The 23387-nt window shown below is 34.6% G+C and overlaps 1 protein-coding gene across 6 annotated transcripts; it reads left to right on the top strand.

Moving 5' to 3' along the window:
• Positions 1-12138: 12138 nt before the first annotated feature.
• On the top strand, positions 12139-23387 carry LOC129318284 (uncharacterized). 6 transcript variants are annotated; one of them, XM_054963014.1, is made up of 11 exons: positions 12141-12444; positions 12726-12847; positions 12917-13040; positions 13935-14116; positions 14542-14687; positions 18005-18108; positions 18265-18545; positions 20199-20262; positions 21564-21626; positions 22206-22398; positions 23068-23387. In XM_054963014.1, the coding sequence occupies exons 2-10, from the start codon at positions 12768-12770 to the stop codon at positions 22395-22397; spliced, it is 1236 nt and encodes a 411-aa protein (XP_054818989.1). In that variant the 5' UTR covers positions 12141-12444; positions 12726-12767; the 3' UTR covers position 22398; positions 23068-23387. The 6 variants fall into 6 exon arrangements, 5 of the variants coding, with proteins under 5 accessions (XP_054818986.1, XP_054818989.1, XP_054818985.1 ...); XM_054963015.1 differs by having other exon boundaries at positions 12150-12298; XR_008595221.1 differs by lacking the exon at positions 23068-23387 and adding an exon at positions 21254-21349 and having other exon boundaries at positions 12139-12847; positions 22206-22283.

The raw sequence follows: 23387 nt of genomic DNA on the forward strand, positions 1-23387 counted from the left end.
TAATGAGGCTCTTGTAATGGAATTAGATCAAAATTGGTCACCATCAGAAAGGACAAAAAGTCTCATGGACTACTATCTAGCTCTTGATATATCTAACGCAGAATGGAAGAAAATATGTTTACCTTAGATGAATGCTATAGTTATCAACACCTTAGGTTTGCATCTCAACCCAAAATCACTGAAGCCCAGGTTAGGTAGAATGTGGCAACTTAAAGATTTTGAATTAATAGATCTTGTTAACAGTTACTATATCATTCAAACCAAGGACTACTCTACTTATAAGAAAATATTAATTAGTGGTCCTTGGACTATTTTTTATCACTGTATCCTTGTTCAATACTGGGCTCCTAGTTTCAATCCAAATTCTAATTTATTAGACAAAATAGCCTTATGGGTCAGATTAATAAATATCCCAATCCAATGCTATGATAAAGAAATTTTGTGGAGGCTGGATAATTGCATAGGGAAAACATTAAAGGTTGATTCAAACTCACTTTCTGAAGCTAACTCTAAGGATGAACAGGGGAAGACTGAGAGGGGGAAATTTGTAAGAACTAGCATTGAGGTGGATCTTCAAAAGAAATTGGTTCCTCGAATTCTAATTAAGGATGAATTATATAATGTGGAATATGAAAGCTTGAATCTAATATGCTTTGGATGTGGTTGTTATGGACATAACAAAAATATTTGCCCTCACAATTCAAAGAACAAGATTGAGAAAATAGCCTAAGATTTAAACAGCAATCCTCAAAAACCGACAAACCTAGAAGACAATCAATAGAAAAACTCAAATCAAGACTTACTGAAAAATATTCACAAACCTCCAAAGGAAAAATATGGTGAATGGATGAAGTACAAACATCCCAAGAACGCACGTTTGATAAGAAATCTAGTGGATAATTAGACTGCTCGTCAGTCTCGCGGACACAGCTTCTCTTCCAGATCAAGATTTGACATCCTTACCGGCCTAGAACATAACTTAGATGGCGCAAATCAGAGAGTAAACTTAACTAATGTTACACCTAAGCCCTCACCTATGAAGTCTGTTAAACAAGTTTAGAGAAGGAAGGACACGACAGGAATAAAAAGAGCTTGGTCAATAGAGAAAGAAGAGGAAACTGATGGATCTAGGGCTTTGAACTGTGCATCTGATGATAATGCCTTTAAAGCCTCCAAAACTAGGCCAGTTTATGCATGGGAAGGTCCAACAACAGTGAGCATAGAGAAAAAAGTCTTAAACCAAAGCCAACCCAAAATCGTAACATCTACTCAGGCCTTTAAACATATACATAACGTTGTGAAAGATAGCAACAGAGATTTGGGCCCTAGTGGCAAGTCCATATTCTAAAAAATTAAAAAGATCAACTATGGGAAAAATATTAATTAAGGCACGACAGAAGCATCCTTCTCTCTTAATCCATCAATCTAGCAGCAACCCAGTTAATTCTTCTTTTATTCCTTATCACTAACATGAGCAAGGGAAGCCTCCTGACCTAGATTTAAATTTCAACAGCATACCTGAGACTCAATTCCAGGAGATCTCTTCTAAAATATTTTGTGATAACTCCTTGGCTCTAGTTGAAAATCAGAATGAGAATATGCAAATCAACAAGGAAGAGGAGACTCTTGAGGATGATCTCTTGGATGAAGACTTTCATAATTCTATAAACAATAATGATCTTGAAGATGATAATTTTAGCGATGATCAAATTGAGGACTCTCTAGACATCTAAGAAGACTAACTCTGCCGAGGTGTATCTTTTCCTCTCCTTTTTATTTTATGGATTTGATCTGTTGGAATTGTAAAGGTTCTTGTGCCAAAAATTTTCCTAAACATTTTAAGGAAATCATTAACAAATATAAAACCCAGATTTTTATTCTTCTTGAAACCAGAGCTAGTGATACTAAAGCATATAAAATTGTCAAAAAATTGAGCTTTACTGACTGGATTCGAGTTGAAGCAACAGGTTATGCTGGGGGTATTTGGCTATTATAGAATAATGATTTCGTACACATTGATTATATCTATTCTAATGTTCAATTGTTGCACTGTAGGATTAATATCTTAGCCAATAATCTTACCTATTTACTCTCTTTTGTCTATAGAGATCCTAACCCCCTCCATCAAGAAGTGCTTTGGAACTCTATTAATGCTATTGCTCAAAATAACTCTGATCCTTAGCTTATTGTTGGTAATTTTAACTCTTATCTTTCTTGTGAAGACAAAAGTGGAGGGGAGAGTTTCAACTGAAGCTCTATGAGAAAATTTAGAAAATGCATAAATTCTTCCAACCTATTAGAACTCAACTTCTATGGTGATCGATTCACTTGGGAAAAAGGCAATGTGAAAGAAAGGATTGATTGGGCCTTTTGCAATATGGAATGGAGGCTAAAGTTCCATCAAGGCAATTCTTTCCATCTCCTTAGATATGGTTTGGATCATCGTCTAATTAGAATCTAAATGCTTAAGGATCATGATCAGCAATATTATCCTTTTTATTGCCATGCTGCTTGGATGCTTGAGGAATCCTTCCCCCTATGATAAAAGAGTCATGGGTTAATAATGATTGGAAGGAAGGAGCTACTAATTTCACCTATGCTGCTACGGCTTGGAACAAGGAAAAAATGGGCAGTATATCTTCAAAAAAGAAAAGAATTTTAAGGAGATTGGAAGGAATTGATAGAAATAGGAACTTTAGAGATAATCATTTCCTAAGAAAATTGGAAAAATCTTGCTGGGACGATGATAACAAAGTTCTTATATGAGAAGAGCTAATTTGGTTCCAAAAGTCTAGATGTAAGTGGCTTAGATGGGGAGATCAAAATACGAAATTCTTTCATACCTCATCTATCATTGAAAAGAAAAGAAACCAAATTTTATCTCTTAGAGATGAGAATGACAAATGGGTCAAGGATCAAAAAACCCTTAAGAATATGGCTGTTTCTTTCTTCGAAGTTCTCTTTAAGGAAGACATCGAGGTCACGCCTAAGCTCTTTACCACTAGAAGCTTTCCCCTTTTATCTCTTATCCAACTTCAATCTTTGCACAGGGAAGTGATCGATGAAGAAATCAAAATACTGCTTTTGAAATCCGAGCTTTCAAGGCACCTAGTCTTGATGGTATAAATGCTGGGTTTATTTACACTTATTGGAATGAATTGAAGGATAGCATCTTCAAATTGGTCAAGAAAATATTCAGTGAATCTGAGTATATAAAGGATATCAATGAAACTTTCATTACACTGATTCTTAAGATTGATCATCCTACCAGCATGAAAGACTTCCGTCCTATTTCTCTTTGTAATGTTAGCTATAAAATTATCACCAAAATCTTATCCACTCATCTTCGTGCCTGCATAAACCACTTAATCAATGACAATCAATATAGCTTCATCCAAGGACGACAGAGTAGTGACAACATTATTATTGCCCAAGAAATTATCTACTCTGTGAGGAAAAAAACTAGAAAAAAAGGATTTATGGCCCTCAAGGTGGACCTTGAAAAGGCCTTTGACAGATTATCCTGAAATTTCATTAATGATACTTTACACAAAATTGGTATAAATAGTCACTTCAGGAATTTAATCCAGGCTGCTATCTCCACTACTTGCTTCAGAATTTTATGGAATGGCGAACCATCTAATGAATTCTATCCTTCACTTGGCATCCATTAGGGAGATCCTCTTTCTCTCTATCTTTTTATTCTTTGTATTGAAAGATTAAGTCACTGTATCCTCAGTAGCATAGATACAAATGAATGAAAGCCGATTAGGCTAACACCTAATAGGCCTCTTATTTCTCACCTATTTTTTTTGCTGATGATCTGTTGCTATTCACAGAGAATTCAATTTCCTAAGCACAAATCATTCAACAATGTCTTTCAAAATTTTGTAATGCTTCTGGTCAGAAAATCAACACTAGCAAATCTAAACTTTATTGCTCTAATAATGTCAACATCAATAGATTATTACAAATTAGTGAAGAACTTGAAATTTCTCTCACTAGTAACCTTAGCAAATATCTTGGAATCCCTCTTATTCACGAGAAGATCTTAAAGTTCACCTTTGCGACCTTAATTGATAAGACTAATGCTCATTTGGCCAATTGGAGGAGTAGCTACCTCAACATTGCGGGTAAATTTATCCTTATTAAATCTGTTCTCTCAGCTCTACCCAACTACATCATGCAAACTATGCTTCTACCTGATAATGTGTTGGTGGAATTGGAGAAAATTTCAAGAAATTTTCTATGGGATTCTTCTGATGGTGATAAAAAACCCCACCTCTCTTGGGAATACATCACTTTAGATAAAAAGGTTGGGGGCCTTGGTCTCAAAAAGCTCAAAAACCAAAATATTGCTTTTATCATGAAGCTCTGCTGGGGTCTCATTACTAAACGGAACTGCCATTGGGTATGGGTCCTACGAGATAAATACAAATGCAACATATCCACTATTCCTATGGTCATCAAACCAAACTCTTGTTCTTATACTTGGAGTAGCATATGCAAAGTGTGGGATAAATTCATGTCGCTTATTGGATGGAAAGTGGGTAAAGGAGACAAAATATCCTTTTAGTACGATAAATGGTCTCCTTTACCTGATCCTCCCATTAAACATGCCTTTTATAATGCCGACTCTATTCTTCATGCTAGAGTCTCTGATTTTACTAAGCTTGTTGGTGGATGGAATTTTGATATCCTGCAAAGATACCTTCATTAGAGTATTATTAAACAAATTGCCCTTGTGCAACTGCCTAGTCCTTATGGTAATGTTAATACTATTATTTGGAGGCCCTTTAGTAACGATAACTTCTCTATCAAATCTGCTTACAATGCCATTGACAATCAACAGGAAAAGGATTATTCTGACATATGGTCTAAAATCTGGAAATGGCCTACCTATGAGAAAATTAAATATTTCCTTTAGAATGTAGCTTGGGATCGACTTCAAATAAATGTCTCGATCTTAAATGGGAACAACATTCAACATCATAAATGTCTACTTGATTGTAACACTTCTAACTCTTCTATTCACATTCTACATGATTGTAAAGATGCTAAGAAGGTTTGGAAAAAATTAGTTAATCCATCCAAAAGTGATATTTTCTTTTCTCTCTCTGTGCAGGATTGGATAATTTAGAATGCAAAAAATGAAGCAGGAAGCTTGTCCACACGAAGATTGCCTTGGCAGAAACTCTTTCCTCATGCTTGCTAAAACATCTAGAAAGCAAGATGCAAAAAAGTTTACTCAGAAGATATAATTACAGAAAAGGACATCGCTTTCTCTAATACCAACCAAATTATCAATGATATGAAGCTCCAAGCTGAAGTTGATTCTTTAAACAGAACTGACTCTAGATATGAAGCTAAATGGTATCCACCAAAAATTGGATGGTTTAAACTTAATGTTGATAGTTCTCTCAAACACAATGGAGCAGCTTCCTGTGGAGGACTTATCAGAGACAGCCAGGGCAATTGGATCAATGGATTTACTAAGAATCTTGATTATCAATCCACCACTACGGCCAAGCTTATAGGAATCTTGGAAGGACTTAACATATGCTGGAATGCTAAGATTACCAAAGTAAATGTTTGCTTCGATTCTACAGAGGCTCTTTCCCTCATTGAAACTAATTTTTAGCAAAGCCACCCTCTTGCACAAATTTTAAAGAACATTCAAAGCTTCGCTATGAGGAATTGGAAAATCTCCTTTGACCACGTTTACAAAGAAGCCAACTGTTGTGCCGACTACCTTACCTATATGGTTTTGGGGGATCATTTTGATAATACTTTCTATGATAGACTACGTATTGAATGTAGAAGCTTTATGGCTTCCGACATAACCTAATTTTGGATCTCTTACACGATTTTTACTGTGGCTTTGTATTTAAAAAAAACATCTGTCCAGGGTAATTTCTTAAGAAACTAATGGTCTCGTCTAGTTGTTTTATTTCAAAAGCTAAACCGTGTGTCTTTCTCCAATGTTATAGAATACTGTAGTTGTTATTTAGTTTAGTTTCTCTTTACAAATGTCAGGTATCATTTAGTTTTGTGCTAATTAAGATGGGCTTTAAAACAATTAATTTCCTCAATATAATGGAATATCAAGTACATGTTACACTTTTATTACTTCACACATGAAATTGAATCCATGGCTTAGGAGCATCTTATATGATCATGTCATATTCCTCTAATTTGTTTTTGCGGACCCCTTGAAACGAGTTCCAATTGCTTTCTCAATTGCTCAACTATTCAACTTTTCTTCAACCAATAAAGGTTAGTCCATTACAGCTTAATGAATCAATATCCGAATCTTCATTAAAAAAAGCATGCTTATATTGAGCTACTATCAATTGAGCCTAACAATGCTTAAACATAACCAAGTCAAATAGCTAAATTTTGAGGGAAAAAGAAATCACATGTCCTAAATCGCAATTGTTATAACCATGGTCCTCCACCAACAAAAAATATATGTACCATTACTCCTAATGCAGCCAACCTCACATTCATAAAAAGACCTCATGATTGCCTATAGTTGATAAGACAAGCAAGTTGATACTATGCAGTTGGTTTCTCTTAAGGTGTTTTTAAAATAGGATGGTTTTCACTAATTAAATATGTGAGTGGTAAATGCTCTTATAATTTAAACAAGTAGTTGGAGTTTAAATTTTAATCCTTGTGTATTTAAGAATTCAATTGGAAGAGATCCACTCATTGCTTTCCTCAGGAGAGATAATCGTTGTTATTGATGGAATTTACTATTTTTGCTATTAAAAAAAAGGTAGTTTTCTGTCCACTCATCTCCTTTTTCTTTCATTTCCCCAATTCTCCTTTCTCTACAACAAATTCTTCAAAAGGGTTGTTTGTGATGACTAGAGGTGTTCATAGAGCCCGGCTGCCCGACATGCCTGCTTGAACCCGGTGAAATTTTGCCCAGCTTGGCCTAAAAAAACAGCCCAACATAATTTAGGCATGTTTGGGCTAGGCTGATATTCAGGTTGGGCTGGGCAACGGGCAAGGTATGCTATCCTGCCTATTTGGCCTAGCCCAAAATATGTGTTTATTATTTTTTCATATTTTTAAGGTGCCTTGCATTTGCCCAACAAGGAGGATTGAAAGAGAGCCCAAATATATCTCTTATTCTCTATTGCTTTGTTATTTTTTTACTAATTTTTTTTCACAAACTTATATATTTCATTTTATTTAATTTCTTGCTGACTTTTTTATATTTTCGTGCTAATTTTTCTACAATCTTATATATCATTGTTTTTAATTCTATCATTTTTTGGTTCCCTTCTTTTTCCTTCAAATTTTCATGTATGTTCTTGCAAATTTTCTATTCAATGATGACATATTTTTCTTCTTTCATTCTTGCAGGATGGGAATTGGGAAGAAGCCTTTTGTGAATTGGAGTCTGCTCTATGAAATTTTTATTTTTCATGATGCTCTAAGCTTTTGTGAAATTTGTTTTTAATGGATTAGCTGTTATGGATAATTTGATGTTGTACTAAGAGTTGTGGTAGTTTTATATTTCAAGTTAGATGTTGACTCATGGATAATTGAATGTCGTAGATGTTATCATGGCTTTATGATTTATGCCCTTATGGATGTTATTTTGAGTTGATGGGGCAGGGTTATTGTTGATTATTTACAATAGTTTTATTTTGAATTGATGGACAATTAGGCATGGTTGTTATTTGAGAGGTAAGGTGGCCTAAAATTGTCTAGCCTGCCCTACCTTACCCAAACTAATAGAGCATTTTTTGGACAGGGCATCCTCCGAGCTAAGCATTAGGCAAGGTCCCAAGGTCCTACCTTGCCTAGCCCTATTCATGTGCACCCCTATTCATGTACACCCCTAGTGATGACTAACAAGTGAGAGATCTACGTGAAGAGCAATGAAAAATGTAAATAAACCTTATAGTTGTTCCTTGTTCCAAAAGAACAAATGTCCCATTTGATACATTGGAAATGATGAAGTCAGAGAAATGGAAGTAGAAGTGAAATTTAAAGAATGAACCATTTGATATGCTAGAACCCACTTCCATCAAATTTGATAGAATTGGGTTCTTTGATTAGGCCCATGGAACTAGGATAAGTTCTCTAGAAGTACAAAATTTTAGATATTAATAGCCCAAGTTATGAAATTTTTTGATAACATTGCCTCTTCAAAAAAAAAATAAAAACAAAAACAAAAACAAAACACCCAACCTCGCACAATCAAATTCAAAACACAAACCCATTTTTAACATCACGGTGGAGGAGAGGAAGCAACACTAATCCATTCCAAATCCAAAAGCTATTTCTTGTATAAAATGACAAATAATTCCAACACGGTTAAAAAAAGAAAATAAAAAATAAAAGCAGAAAATTTAAAAACAAAGTAAAAAGACAAACTTGTCAGGAGACGTCAAGGAAAACATTATAAGAAATTGGATTCCATACAGTAAACAATTAAATACACTTGCTTTATGATTAAACCGTAGAAAGTAACCTTGGGTCATATTCTCAAAAGAGGCCACATAAGTCTGATCATGACAATTTGGGTTTTTGGATTCATCTAGGCTTGTTATCCAAATTATTAAATACTATTTTATTTTTTAATCAATTTTATTTTTTATCTTTAAAAATTAATTATTTCAATTTTTATATAATTTAATTTAATTTTATTAATAATAAAAGGAGTTTGGATTTTCAGGCTATATCCCCTTCAAGTTTGGGTTTTGGCATAGATTTTTGAACTCCCAAACCTGGTGCTAAAAAGTTTTAGGTTGGCTCATCAAGTTAGACTCAATTACTTGCTTTAACTTTTCTCAATCCGTTAAAATAATTTAACATTAACAGTAAAATTTTAAAAAATAAAACTTAATAAATTAGAGAATGTTGACCTATTTTATAAAATTAATGGGTGTCATATACCATTATATACTTTAGGCAGGAAGCTCCTAGAAAAATTATATATTTTATGTTGCGTTTGGATGGATGAATTTGGGTTAAGAATTTGAATTTTGAAATTCATAAATTTTAAATTTCTTAATAGAATGATATAAAAAATTTCAAATTATAATATTAAAATCCTTTATTTAGATCTTAAATAAAATTTTTAATTCTATATTTGAAATTAAAAGTAACTCAAACAACATTGGTGATCTGGTCCTAATTAAAATTGACAGTTTAGACAGTTGACTTCCACTAGAATTGGACCTTTGGCATTGATCGTGACTGATCAACCAATTTCCATGAAGACAGGACTAGCCAACCACCTGCAACTGGGACCAAATCGTCGATGATCTGATCCCAAGTGGCTACAATAGCCTAATCTTGGTCACAACTGGCAATCCAATCCCAATTGGTGTCAACTGTGAGCCAAAAAATTACAAAGAGATTGAAAGTAAGATTTAAAATAATAGAAGTTTAGAACACATTTTGAATTATAAAGAGGTTGAGGTAGGATTTGGATTTGAATTTGGATATACCTTTTTAATTATTTAAATAATAGATTTGGCGTAAATTTAAATTTAAAGACATATGTATCCAAACATAGCATTAATGAAGATCTCCTTGGGGAAAAAGTTTATGACGTGTGTTTGATTTTCAATTTACCAAGAGTTCATTTTTTGAAAGTTCATTTAGTAAAAGTCAGTTTAGCAAAAATCAGTTGTTATAATAAAATTTGTATTTGGACACATTTTTTCAAAAGTTAGTTTGATAAAATAAAAATAAAATAAAAGTTGTTTAAATTATAATAGTAAAACGTATTTTTGAATGGACAATTATAAAAAAGTACATTGATTTATAATTATTTATAATTTTATACAAATGTAATACATTTGAAATATTTAAAAAATGTGATAAAGATTTTAAAACATAAAATTTGATATATAATGCTAAAAAATTGATCTATAATTATTTGTATCTTTTAAATTTGTAATTTTAAAATCTGTGACAAAGATTTGTAATTTTTATTATACATTAATGCTAAAAAATAACATAATTAATTATTCAATTTATAATGCTAAAAACTTGATATTTATTTATTATTATTTAAATGATAATTATATTTTTTAATGAATTAACTATTTTTTAAATAAAAAAATAAGATATTAAATTTGGGATAGCATGAAATAATATTTCACTTTTTAAATTCACTTTTTAAAAGTTTCACAATTTTACCTTTACCAAGTTTACTTTTAATAACATTCTCAAAATACTTTTAAGATGTACTTTCATCTCCTTATTTTTTTTAAACAATATTTCACACCTTGAATGTTAAAAAATACTTTCTAAAAGTCAAAATTGGGTTACCAAACACATCCCAAAATATTTATACCTTGTTATGCTTTTTTTTAAATATAAAAGCATGGTAAAAACCATGTACAAGATACAAAAGTTAAGTCATATTAGGATCCAAGATGATTCTGCATCCTATAGGTGGTTCATTATAAATAATGAAACTGGAATTGTTATGAGGAATTTTGCATGTGAGCATATCAACACATTTTTTTTGCTTTTTTGAAGATATGATCAAACGTGACTGTTCATTCTTTTATAACAAACTTTTTGATTTTCTTGATGTTTATCACTAGGGGATGACTATCAAAGAATTTATATTGCATTAGTGAAAGGGCTTTTATGAAATTAGTGTGTAAATTAATATTTGTGAGTTTAGCATTTCAACAAAGCTGAAGATCTTCTAAAATGCCTAGTAATTTAGCTGCAGTATCAGGGACATAGTCAAGATATTTTGAAAATCCCATAATTCAATTTCCTTTCTCATTGCAAATGACTCCACCACAAGCTGCCACCCCAAAAAAGTTAATAGAACTGTCTATATCGAGTCTGACCCACCCTGCTTTCAGAGGACACCAGTTAGCTTCAATTTGTCTTTATTTAAAATGTGTCCTCTATGCTGATATGCTTAGACAAATTGCGCTTGTTCAACTTCCAAATCAACAGGTGACGAAGATGTACTCATCTAGAAAGCATCCTTTGAGGGCAACTTCTCTATCAAATATGCTTATAAAGCTTTAGAGACCCACAAAAATCAAAACCATTCTAATATATGGTCCAAAATTTAAAAGTGGCCCATCTATGAGAAAATTAAATACTTCCTTTGCAAAGCTACTTGGAATCATCGATGTCCCCTGGGTTGAAACTCTATTGACTCTTCCATTCATATTTTGTGTGATTGCAAGGAAGCTTAATAGGTTTGGAAAAGATTAGTGAATCCCACAAAACTTAATATCTTTTTCTCTTGTGGTGTGCAGGATTGAATAATTTGGAATGCTAAGAATAAAGTAAGCTGTTTGATCACAAGAAGAATCCCTTGGTGGAGATTATTTGCACAAGCTTGCTGGAATATATGAAAAGCCAGATGTAAAAAAATATACTTTAAAGATGATTTTCTGGAAAGTGACATTGCCTTTTCCTGCACATAATAGATAATGAACAATCTAAAGATTCAATCTAAGATCAACCAACTGAACAAATATGATAATAAATATAAAGCTAAATGGAGTCTTTCAGAACTTGGCTAGTTTAAACTCGACGTTGATGGTTCAATTAATACTAATGGTGCTGCTACCTGCGGAGGCATCATTTGAGATGATAAGGGAAACTGAATTAAAGGATTTTTCAAGTATCTTGGCTACAACTCCAGCACAATGGCTGAGCTCTTGAGAATTTTAGAAGGCCTCAACCTTTTCTGGAATGAGAATCTTTCAAGAATTAACATCTACTTTGATTTTATGGAGGCATTATTGCTCATAAATAATAACTACTACAATTCACATCCCCTTTCGGTGATTATCAAAAGCATCAAAGATCTAATCATGGAGATTGGTTAGTTACTTTTGATGATGCCTACAAAAAAACTAACAATTGCACTGATTTTTTTAGCCCACATGACATCTCATAAAGATTTTAATATTTTTATTTTTGACAATCCGCTCCCTCAATGTATAAGTCTTATGGCTTTTGATATAATGAGACATTAATCTTTTTTGTACCATTTTCCTATAACCTTGTACTCTAAAAAATAATGTGCGCTCTAGATACAAGCCACGTATCACTAATTATTATTGTTATTATTATTATTTTTTTTAACCGGTTAACCTCAACGGAAAAAGTTGCTCGGCAGTCCCCTCTAACCCTTTTAACATTGGTGGGTTGTTGATTTGTTGCTGCCGCCTTGCTCGCCGCTGGTAGACTGTGCACAAATTCGTTATCCCCTAACACGTCTACATGACAAGTATATGCATCTAAAGCCATCTCTATATTCATCTCCCGCGAATAGAAGGTCATAGTTCTTATCTTTTTAGCCAAAAAAAAAAAAAACTGGAGTTGTGAGAACCCATTCATCGGAACCTGGAGATGCCGGAGCGAGGGAAGTAGCCGGAACACTTAGAAGGACGCTTGCTCTGCCAACTTTGTTTGGCTGGAAGGGTGGATTTTATCTTCTCTGGTTTTTAGTTCTGTTGTCTGTTCTTTCATCAGTGTACTGTTTGGAAGGCTGGATCAAAAGGGTTCTTTGAGTTAAATGGGGTCTGATAAGTGATGCCTTTCCGTTATCTAAAGAATTTTTTGGGTCAATTTAGCAGAGCATTTCATTCTGCCGAGCAGGCAGGGCTCACTTTGCAATTTGGATGACTATTAGAAATGATGGATTATTCATTGGCTTACAGAAATTTCTCTCACAGCAATCTCAAAGTTCGATTACCGTGCAGGCCTCTAACCGTCTCCATCTAGGTCATTTGCATTTGACTTCTATGGGGAACCATCCGCAAAATCAAGATTATGTGCATTATAACCATACTAATCCTTGCCAATACACGAGATGGACTGCTAGGTAACATATTAATTTGATGGCTTGCTTTTTTAACTTCTTTAAAGTGATGGCTATATTTGGATTTTACAGGGAAAGCTACCAATTTATGTATGCAAGGCCTTGGCAACGAATCAATGATTTTTATTTGCATGTTGTTCAAGGGAGCTCGTCTTTATCAGCTCTGTTTGGATCTGAAGTGGGTTGTTTTATGAAGGTATATTATGCTCGTTTTCCAATATTGTTTCTACTTTCATTCATAGTTCGTATACATCATTCTGTGAAAAATGGATCGAATATGATACTTTTACTGGCATTTAATCTCTATCTAGATAATAATGCGCGTGAACGACCAATGTCAAGTTGATGTCTTGTAAACTGGTGAAAGGCCTAATAGAAATACAGGTTTATTGGGGAAATGGTGGAGGTTTCTTGCCTATCACGGTCTCACCTTTCCTTGTTGGGGCGGAGGACATATGTCTTTACCTTTTCGTTGTGTTTGTGTTTCTGGAGTACAGGCTTATCCTTGCTTCTTGAACTATGGTCTCTGAGTCTGATTTGCTTCCATGTACATTGCATAAAGGGTTTATGAAACAAATTTCATTTTCATTCAATAACTTTTAATTGGGGTAAATTGAATGATTTGAAAAAAGACTGCTTTATAATTTGCATTCAGTTGGCAGCATTCAGGTTTCTGATAATAGTAAATGAAGAGTATTATGCGTGCTGTGTTCTTGTGCAACCACAAAACCTCCATACTATTGTTGCAAGCAGACTTTTGAGCAGGTTCAACCTGTAGTCCTAAACATTTTGGGTTATATGGGGCAGTGCTTTGTTCTTTTTTCTGTTCTTTTCTTTTTTAAAATATTATTACATGGATCTTACTCGTTCTTATATACAGTTATAAGATTAGGTTAGCCATACAATTAAACAATCAAACTAAGAAAAAGGAGATTTGAGAATGCTTTTCAAAATAAAAATAAAAGAGATCCTGGCATTTTCTAATGAAACTAATTTGGAAAGTTCTCCATCTGAAATGCTTGCATTTATTGATCAGTAGGGCTATGATCTTCTATTTGAAAGTTGATCAATCTTCTTGACTTGTTAACAGATAATTAATGATCAAAATGATACTCAAATACCCAAACTTTCTGATGAAACTAAGCTGGAAAGTTCTGCATCTGAAGATCGCTTTGGGAGGTGGGCAAGAAAAACATTCAAAATTGTTCTTTCATATCATGGGGGCTCTTTTGATGGGTGGCAAAAGCAACCAGGATTGAAGACTGTCCAAAGGCAAGCTCTTATGCTGTTTGCAAAACATTCTGTGTATCTTAGAAAGCAACATTTTTCAGGATCTTGCTTCTTGCAAAGTCAAATGACCAGTTGGTGGCATTCTCATATCCAATTAAAATTTAGCTTTGTAGGTGTGCGCTTGATTATTAGGTTTATGACAAAATTTATTGCTTATAGTTATGCTGTTTGTGAGGAATTCTGTGCATCTTAGAAAGCAATAATTATTTTTCTAGGATCCAACTTATTTCTTTCTGATGGTTGAATGAGTTTTCTTTTACTTTTTTCTGTTTTTTTAATTTTTTTTGCAAAATTAAGATATGGCCAGTGGGTGGCATTCACAATTCCAATAAAAAAAAAAAAGTTTTGTAGGCGTGTATTCAATTATTAGGTTCATGACAAAATTCATTACTTATATTTTGATGCAGCATGGTAGAGGGATCACTTGGGGAATTTGTTGATGAAAGGAAAGCGCAACTGCTTAAGGATAAAGGTTTGCCCGTTGAAGGCTGTGCTGTTGTGGCTGGGCGTACAGACAAAGGTGTGACAGGCCTTTGGCAAGTTTGTTCTTTTTGTAAGTCATTCCCCTCTTCTTAGAAATTTGTTTGCTGTGTAAACCTATCCATTAATAAATTGCTATTCAACCTGCATAATAAGAAGACAGAGCTGGATTTATAAACTTTTTGTAGGGAGCGTCGCATGATTTGTTCACTATTTACTTCCTGTTTGACAATTCCCAAGAACAAATCTTATAATTTTCATTTGAAAATTTGTGACTTCAAAATTCAAATGTGAAGATACCTAACAAATTTATCTATAGAAAACACTTTGAGGTGACATTGCTTATTTTGTTGCAACCAGAGAGGTGCTTTCTGCCTTAGTCAAGTGGGATTTGGTTGGATTCCTTTTGTCCATGACCATTTGAATTCTAAAGCTTAAGCTATTACTGGAAGGTCCATGGATATTTATCATAATATTTAACAAACCTCTTGGCACAAAGAAAATGTGAAACTGGTTGTCATTACTAGAGAATTCATTAACAGAAACTCCAAAACTAAATACCTTGGTACGTTCCCTAGCTTCTGTTGGACTCTGAGCAGAACACAGATGATATTGCTGTGTTTATTGAAAGTAGGCGAATACATATATTGCTTGTCCAGTGAATGGGTATAGCGAACAGAGATAAATCTAGGGTAAATCTTGCATTTAATCTAATTATCATAGGATAAAGATAAGGGCTGAAATAAAATAGCAGCAGAAAAGATACCAATAATAATAATAGATTAGTGAAACACAGTACAATGGGTCTGGGCCTTTGGGCCTCCAATGCTCTCCCTCAAGTTGGAGAATAGATATTGATCATTCCCAGCTTGCCTGTCAGTTCTTGAGATGAGTTTCTTGTTAGTGGTTTTGTAAACACATCTGCAGCTTGATCTTTAGACCTGATATAAGACAAATCGTTTGTACCTTCTTCAATCTTTTCCCTGATGAAATGCCTGTCAATTTCAACATGCTTTGTCCTGTTGTGATGTACAGGATTTCTAGCCATTTTAATGGCCTGCTCATTGTCACGCCATAATTTTGTAGGTGTTGTAATGTGGATCAGAAACTCTCGATAGAATACTCAGAGTTGTACATCAATATATACAATTGGGAGCAATCGCATCCCACAAAAATAGGAAATAGAATAAATACTGAGATATAAGGCTATCCTGTTAGAGATCTGTCCCTGAAAGTCAGATAATAAATCTTTTGCATACCAGCCCCATGTCAGCCTGACCACACTCCCCCTCAAGTAGGGTCATAGTTGCTAATAATATCCTAACTTGCTCATGCAACTACTGAATAACTTGTCAAGACATTCATAGCTTGAACTGTTGTTGGTAAATAGATTAGGCAAACAGTTCCTTCTTCAACTTTCTACGTGATGAAGTGTCTGTTTATTTCCACATGCTTGGATCTTTCATGTTGAACAGGATTCAAAGCCATATTGATGGGAGCCTTGTTGTCACAATAGAGCTTTAGTGGAGCATCCACTTTAGCTTGTATTTCATCCATTACTTGCCTTAACCATAGTTCTATTATCCCTTGAGTTAAAGCTCTCAGCTCAGATTCAGCACTGCTGTTAAAGACCACTCTGTTTGTCAAAGTTAGTAATAAATGCTCTATATCGTGGCGAAAGAGTACTATGGCATGGATACTTCTGTATGGGATGTTGGTTCAAAAGTAGCCTTAAGCTATAAAGCAAAAGTCAATGAATTGTTTTGTCATAATCTCTTGAACATTTTATCACCATAGCTGGCCTTTGTGAAAAAGAGAGATTCTTATGGAGTCTGGTTGAATAATTTTTTTTCCTTTTGTTTTCATGTATAAATTTGCTGGTCATGAGAGCATGACATTTAAGTAATTCTGTTATCGCCATTGAAGTAATTTCTTCAGTTATGTCTACTGTGTTGTGGGGGAAAAAGTATCACAAGTGAAATGAGATGGGAGGTCCTTTTCACTGTGTATGGTATGTAATTTGAACAACTCAACTTTGTTCTTTTGTTGAGCAACATGCTTATTAGAGGTGAGTCCAAGTGCCATGAGAGGCAAACTTATGACCCATAAAAAGATTAAAAGGAGTCAATATGACATAGGAAAGATCAGTTGACAGCATTAAGGGTTTTGAAAGAAATCCATACTTTAAACTTTTAAGCAGAAAGCTCTGGAGTTTTATGTATGTGTTTGGCCTAAATATTAATACGCCGAATCCAACACAATTGGGAGGAGGAAATGGGAGCCCGATCCACAAACTGAGAAGGAGCAATGCCTAGAGATTAGTGAAATGGCGCGTTTCACAAGAACCGAGACCTTGCAAGGCCATGACCCCACTATCTCCTAAAAACGTGGACCACCTTCTATATGTGTGGAACCCCTACCTCTTTTGAGTGGAGCGAATAGTTACTCCCACCACATAGCAGGTAAAATACAAATTCAAACAGAGAGCAGCTGCACTCATATGATAAAGGAGGCAAATGTACAAAGAAGCATCATCACTTGATCAACCAAACACTCAGATTCCCTAACAGTCACATTTCTCCTAGTGCCATCTTTTCTAATCTAGGCCACTAGATCCTCTACTTTATTTTCAGACTCCGGTCACCAGAAGCACAACATTCCTTCACATTGTACCCGGCCTTTCTCAATCAATGCAATCTACTTCCTGTTGCACAATCTCAGACTAACCACTCACTTAGCATAGTCAATCCAAGGAAATTGTGATAAAGGACCTTGGGAGCTCACAATCGCTAGTTCTCACATTGAGGAGTCACTCCTCTGGCACTCCTAGCATGTGTAAAGGGCATGACGCTCCTGTTTTACACCAACAGTATGAATGTAGGATCAAATAAATGATATTGTCTGTACTTCTGATATATTATAAGTTATGGATTTATAATTTATTGGAGTAATTTTTTGTTTGCCATGAAATGAAATAAATTGCTGTAGAGCTAAATAAATCAACTCCTCTCTCCCTCCCTCCCTCCCTCCCTCCCTCTCTCTCTCAGGGGCAGTGGGATGGGCTGGTGGATGATTCATTTCTGGCTTTCTTTGTGCCAAAACATAGATCTTTCCTCTATATATTTTATTGAACAGCAATAACAAATACATATAGAAATGGGCAACTGTGCGTTAAGCTGAGGGGGATCTAAATCTAGGGAAAAACAATATAATCTCTTATCTAATCTAAACTGAATAAAAATAAATAATTAATAAAGCAACATAATAGATATAAAAGATTGGATACGTGAAACACAGAGTAGATGGCTTGGGCCTTAGGTCTTCCAACACTTTGTATTTTGTTTTGCTTTATATATATATATATATATATCTGATCTGAGGTTGACACAGACACTTGGAGGAAGGATGTTAAACCAAGAGATATTGAGGATGCCATCAATCATGCAGCACCAGGAAAACTTAGGGTCATATCTGTTTCTGAGGTAATATGCAGTGTAAGCAATCTGCAATGTAAAGATAAAGTTCAGTTCATTATCATCTATGATTAACCCTTTTGTTTTTTGAAGAAAAATAAACTTGATCAATTTTATTAATCTTGTTTTGTTATTTTGAAAGTTGAATCTAATGATAACAAATGAAATTTACTTCAGGTATCGCGCATCTTTCATCCTAACTTCTCTGCAAAATGGAGGCATTACCTGTATATTTTTCCGCTCACTGATGGTGAGTACAGGGACCGAAGCAGTGGAGCTGGGTTCTGTGAGAATGTTGAATCTGATGATATTCATGATTCCACTGGCAAGGAATTTAAAAGTGAAAAGAAATCTTATGTTTTCAGTGTAAGAAAGGTGAATCAGCTTTTACGACAATTAGAAGGGAAGCTGTTATCCTACAAGATGTTTGCCCGTGACACAAAAGCTTCAAGAAATGAGTAAGGCTTAAATTATTGAATTGCTACCTCAACTGAAATGAAATAGCCAGTGTGCTGAAAGCTCATTTTTGTCACGTCCTCTCAAGTAACTTGTCAGCTTGTTTTCTTTACTTTCTCTTATTTTACCTGTTAGAAGCAGTGAAAATTAAATTATTTTATATAATCTTACTTTTTCAGGTCTGTCAATTCAATAATTTTAAATGGTGGCAAGTGGGGGAAATTTTAAAATTTTCATTTTTATAGCAACCCTTTCAGTGGAGTAATTGGGTTGTGTTTTAATGTAAAAAAATCCTGATTTAAAATTTTCATCTTGTAAGAGAGTAAATAGTCTCATTTTCAGATTCATTGTTAAAACAGATTAGGTTGTTAGAACATCAGGTCGATTCACTTTACACAATCTTGTTTTGGAAGTGTTAACTACTAGATAAACTCAGCAATAAGTATACATCTCCTAGATGATGATGACCCTGGGACACATATATGCAGACACACGTCCATTTGAGAAACATCCACAAAAACTTGAAACCCATGGCTACTAGTACTTGCATAGCTCCACCTGACCCGTCTTCCCCAGTAGACCTTACCCAACGCAAATATAAAGCCAACACTGTCCTCGATGAGCACTTTTTTGCCTTCATGTATTGGCATTCCCCTTTCAGCATTGTGGTCAGAACACTTCTGCTTGATGAACACTGAACAACTCTGGTGAATGCAACAAAGTTTGCCTGGGCGCGGTGAAGGATCAAGGATCCTGGCAACAATGAAGGAGCTGCTCAACTTGCAACTCTGTTGACCTTGCACCAGAAAAAATTGAATCCTTTGAGGAGAAAAATTCTGTTTGAAGAAGTTAGAGCAGCTGACGTGAAACAAGGAGGGTGACGGGGAAGAGAGAGAAAGAGAAAGGAGGGAAAGATAATCTAATCTTAAAAGATAAGATAATCTAAATTTATAGATCCTTAGGAAATATAAAAAAATAATAATTCAAATCCTAATCTAATCGTACAAGATAAGAAAGATAATCTAAATTTATTTAGATATCCTATTTTATTGAAAATTGAAAATAAATAAAACGAAATCAAAAATAATCCTAAAAAGATGATGCTAAGAAAATCCAATTAAATCCTAATTAATCTATGAGATATTTTGAATATCCTTATTTAAATCATCATAGTAAAATAATTATAAATATCTAAGATAATCTAATTTTATCTTATCCCATCACGTCTTCCTTGATTGAGGTACTCTCCTTCGGAGAGTTAAATTGGATGCACAAATTCGAGGGGTGGATGAGATGGAAATTCAGCTTGATGCTTAGATTTGGTAATCCTTTCTAACAAGTGAGATAGCAGAAAAGAAAGCCATTTGGGGAGTGAACAACTTGATCATGGAGAATTTCCTTTTAAGATTTCTGTTCCTTGTTTCTTTTAATTGAACTTAAAACTAACATGTTGGGAGTATTGCTGTACAAATATGTATGTTTGAACTGGTTCTTGGACTTGAATTGTTTAAATTATTCAAGCTTAATTAAATTGCCAATGTCTTGATTATTAATTACCAAACATTTCATCATAGCTGCCCCACGTGGATATTTCCTAGTATCTGATGAGAATTTCTTAGCGCATATTGATATTAACAATTTTCATTCTGTTTCAGTGGTCCACCAACAGAGTGCTTTCTTTTCCATGCTCGAGCCATGGAAACCAGATTATGTGCTACTGTAAGCTTCACTACTATTTTTAAAATTTGAACTTTTGTTTTTCTGCACGTTTTCTTTTCTACCCACCTGCAGCTGTTGTTGGCCTCTAATTTGAAAGAGTTTGTGACACAAAACCTCAGGATTTTGCTTTACCACAAAAGCCTTTCTTGCATGGGACAATAATGAGCCTGCAAATACTGCTAGTTAATTTTGTTTGGGGGAATTTGTTTACTTGGAAAAGCAAGAAATAAACTACTTTTGCTAGAAATAGTGCAAAGGATGAATACCACCTAGTCACATTGTTGGACTTTTACTTGCATGATACATAGACAATCTCGTAATAGAGTGTAGGCGCCAAACAAGGGTGATCAGTCCACCCAGAATCATGACACTCCTTTAAGATTTCCTTTTGTAAGTTCCCTCAGATAGGCAGGAAGACTTAGCTGAAAATAGTATAGAACATTCTCTGTTTTCCAAAATCTTCAAGAGCTTCATCAAATTGCTTACTAGTTTATCTTGCCACACCTTTGATTCTATCAGGAGAATTGCTTTCGCTCATATTGGCTGTGAGGATGACAAATTCAGCCTTTCTACGTAGTATATCTACCACTTCATTTTCTTTTACCCTGCTTATATTCCTACTAGTAGTCAAATTCTGTTGGGAAGTTTTGCCATGGAGCCTGGTTCAGACTAGGTTTCTATATATTGAAGTGATTTGTAGAAACATTATCATGATTACGAACTTGTTTCCAAGTATTTAATGTTGTCAAGTGCATAAGCAATAGATGAGGGCAGTCATTACCTTCTCGCAGTGTATGGTGCCTTTCATTGTCATTAAGCTTGTGACTTTCATAGGCAATGGCATGTTCTTCATGCATCAACACGACACCCATAGCAAAATCTAGGCTTCAGTGTGCACCTTGAACAGCTTTGAGTAATCTGGCAACACCATGTGTGATGGCTGTTATAAGCTCTTTGAAGGAAGCTTGACATTTGCCCAATAATTATGCAGGGCATTCTACTAAGAAATGTTCTGGAAGGGAGAAGATTCCAGAATGGGCTACCAAGTTAAATTTAGGTCATTATGTGTCATGAAGAGCCATAAATAGTAATACTCCTCCCTTTTGTATATTCATGCTCTCAGGATGAGTAAAATTACTTTCAGATCCATATTATTTATGGCCAGCATCTTTCATTTGCATATTCTCTTCTCATTGCAAAGACATAGCAGATCTAAAGCTCTGGTTATTCCACGTCTACTTTTGCCGTTGTTCCTCAAAGGATGTTTCACTTGTGATAATTGCAGCTTCTAATATGTGCAGGTTCATGCAAAAGAGACAAGGGTTATGTGCGTTGAGTTGGTTGCTAATCGCTTTTTACGCAAGGTAGCTCTTCGTGTTTGCGCATTCTTTGGTGAAAATATCAATATATTTTTTCTTGTCTCTTCTCTGACAAAAGCAAAAGCAAAACAAGATTTGTTGGTATGGACATTAATAGCTAGCATCATTGTAGAAGATCTCCTTGCTGTAACTTTGATATTTACAAATAGATATGCTAACATGGCGGCAAGGCTTTATACAACAAATTTTTGCTTCATATAATAAATCAATTTGAAGGAGATAAAATAAAATGTTATGCTCTTGTTGGTCCTTCCTTTCTTTTTATCCTGGATTTCTATCAGCATTATTGATTCTTCGGGAACAATGTTGATAGCCTGCTGTATTCAGGCTCAGCTTTATACAACAAATTTTTGCTTCATTTACTGATAATTCAATTGTAAGGGCATAAATTAAAGCTATATGCTCCTCATGATCCTTTTCTTTTCTTTTCTATTTTGGGATTTCTACTGATAGTAGTGATTCATTGAGTTCAATGTCAATGGCTTGCTGTATTCATGATAAGATGCCTTTGCATACTTTTTCACTTGTTGATTGACTCGGTTGAGACTGACCATATTATGATAGATGGTTCGAGTGCTTGTAGCAACCTCAATAAGAGAAGCTGCTGCTGGTGCAGAAGATGACGCCTTATTGAAGCTTATGGAAGCCACATGCCGGCGTGCAACTGCTCCTCCAGCACCGCCTGATGGCTTATGTCTTGTTAATGTAGGATATGCAGAATTCGATCCGCAAAACTGCTTCATTCAGAAAGAGTGAGGTCCGCTTTAGAAGCTTAATAAATCTTATGTTTGTAAACAAGCCATATATTCTGATCTTCAAAACGTACTCCACAATACCATCTTCATAATTTTTAATCAAAATATATGTTTAATACTTTACTATGTTGATCAACTCTACCGTCCATGTTTCACTTGTTGAAATCCGTTGCAATGTTGCGTTGGTACAATAAAAATGTAGGGGTGGCAAAAAATATGGAGCATGACAGAATGTGATTGAGACTTTGCATCCCATACTATTGGGTCAATTGATGCAGACTTTATAGTATGGGATGTCAAGTCTTACATTAAGTAGTATGGGATGCTCAATGAGACATATAAGTGATTTTGTTCTCTCACTTCAACAGCTAACTTTCAGGGTAGGGTTCTTAGGTATGCATTAGAATGCTTGCCATTTATAGAGTTTGCGCCCAAAAAGGTTATGCATTCCACTGTTGAATCGCCCCGAGAATACAGGATTTGATTCCTTTGCCTGTTAATTGGAAGTAAAAAAAAGACTGATATGTGGGAGTGAATCCTTGAAAATGGCTGATCTATGTTCATATCAGTCGGTGGAGAAAACCATTGATGATGCTTTTATGTTGGATATCTCATGTGAACAAGTGTCTGGTACATTTAATGCTCTAAGCATCTTTCCCCTACTGATACAGGTGATAGTTCAATATTGAATCTTCCAGAGGATGGAAATGAAGAGAGTATTATGGTGAGGGACCATTGAAAGATCGTTTGCTTGTTGCAGGCGAACAAGAAACATGAGATTAAACTGATGCAAGGATCAGTTCGAGCTTGATAGGCCAAGAAATCCTGAGGGCAAGAGAATATGAAATTTTGTTTCATGTAATCCATGTTCAGTAGCATGTGGATTGGACTTTATTTTGACATTTGAGCCTTGTAATGTATTAGAAGTCATTTAGATTAATTTTGAATGGGCTGACCACTAATTTAATTTGAGACCATATGTTTAATTGTT

Source organism: Prosopis cineraria, unplaced genomic scaffold, assembly GCF_029017545.1.
Source record: "Prosopis cineraria cultivar Desert tree isolate PC_DT_omini unplaced genomic scaffold, ASM2901754v1 PC8, whole genome shotgun sequence".
Lineage (NCBI taxonomy): Eukaryota > Viridiplantae > Streptophyta > Magnoliopsida > Fabales > Fabaceae > Prosopis > Prosopis cineraria.

What these genes read in the sequence shown, in the direction of transcription:
- LOC129318284 (XM_054963011.1), top strand. Translation starts at nt 12,645, where the DNA reads ATGACTATTAGAAATGATGGATTATTCATTGGCTTACAGAAATTTCTC. An exon ending in TTTCTGAGGTAATATGCAGT is followed by an intron (nt 18,109 to 18,264) that starts GTAAGCAATCTG and finishes AATTTACTTCAG; the next exon opens with GTATCGCGCATCTTTCATCC. An exon ending in AAACCAGATTATGTGCTACT is followed by an intron (nt 20,263 to 21,563) that starts GTAAGCTTCACT and finishes TAATATGTGCAG; the next exon opens with GTTCATGCAAAAGAGACAAG.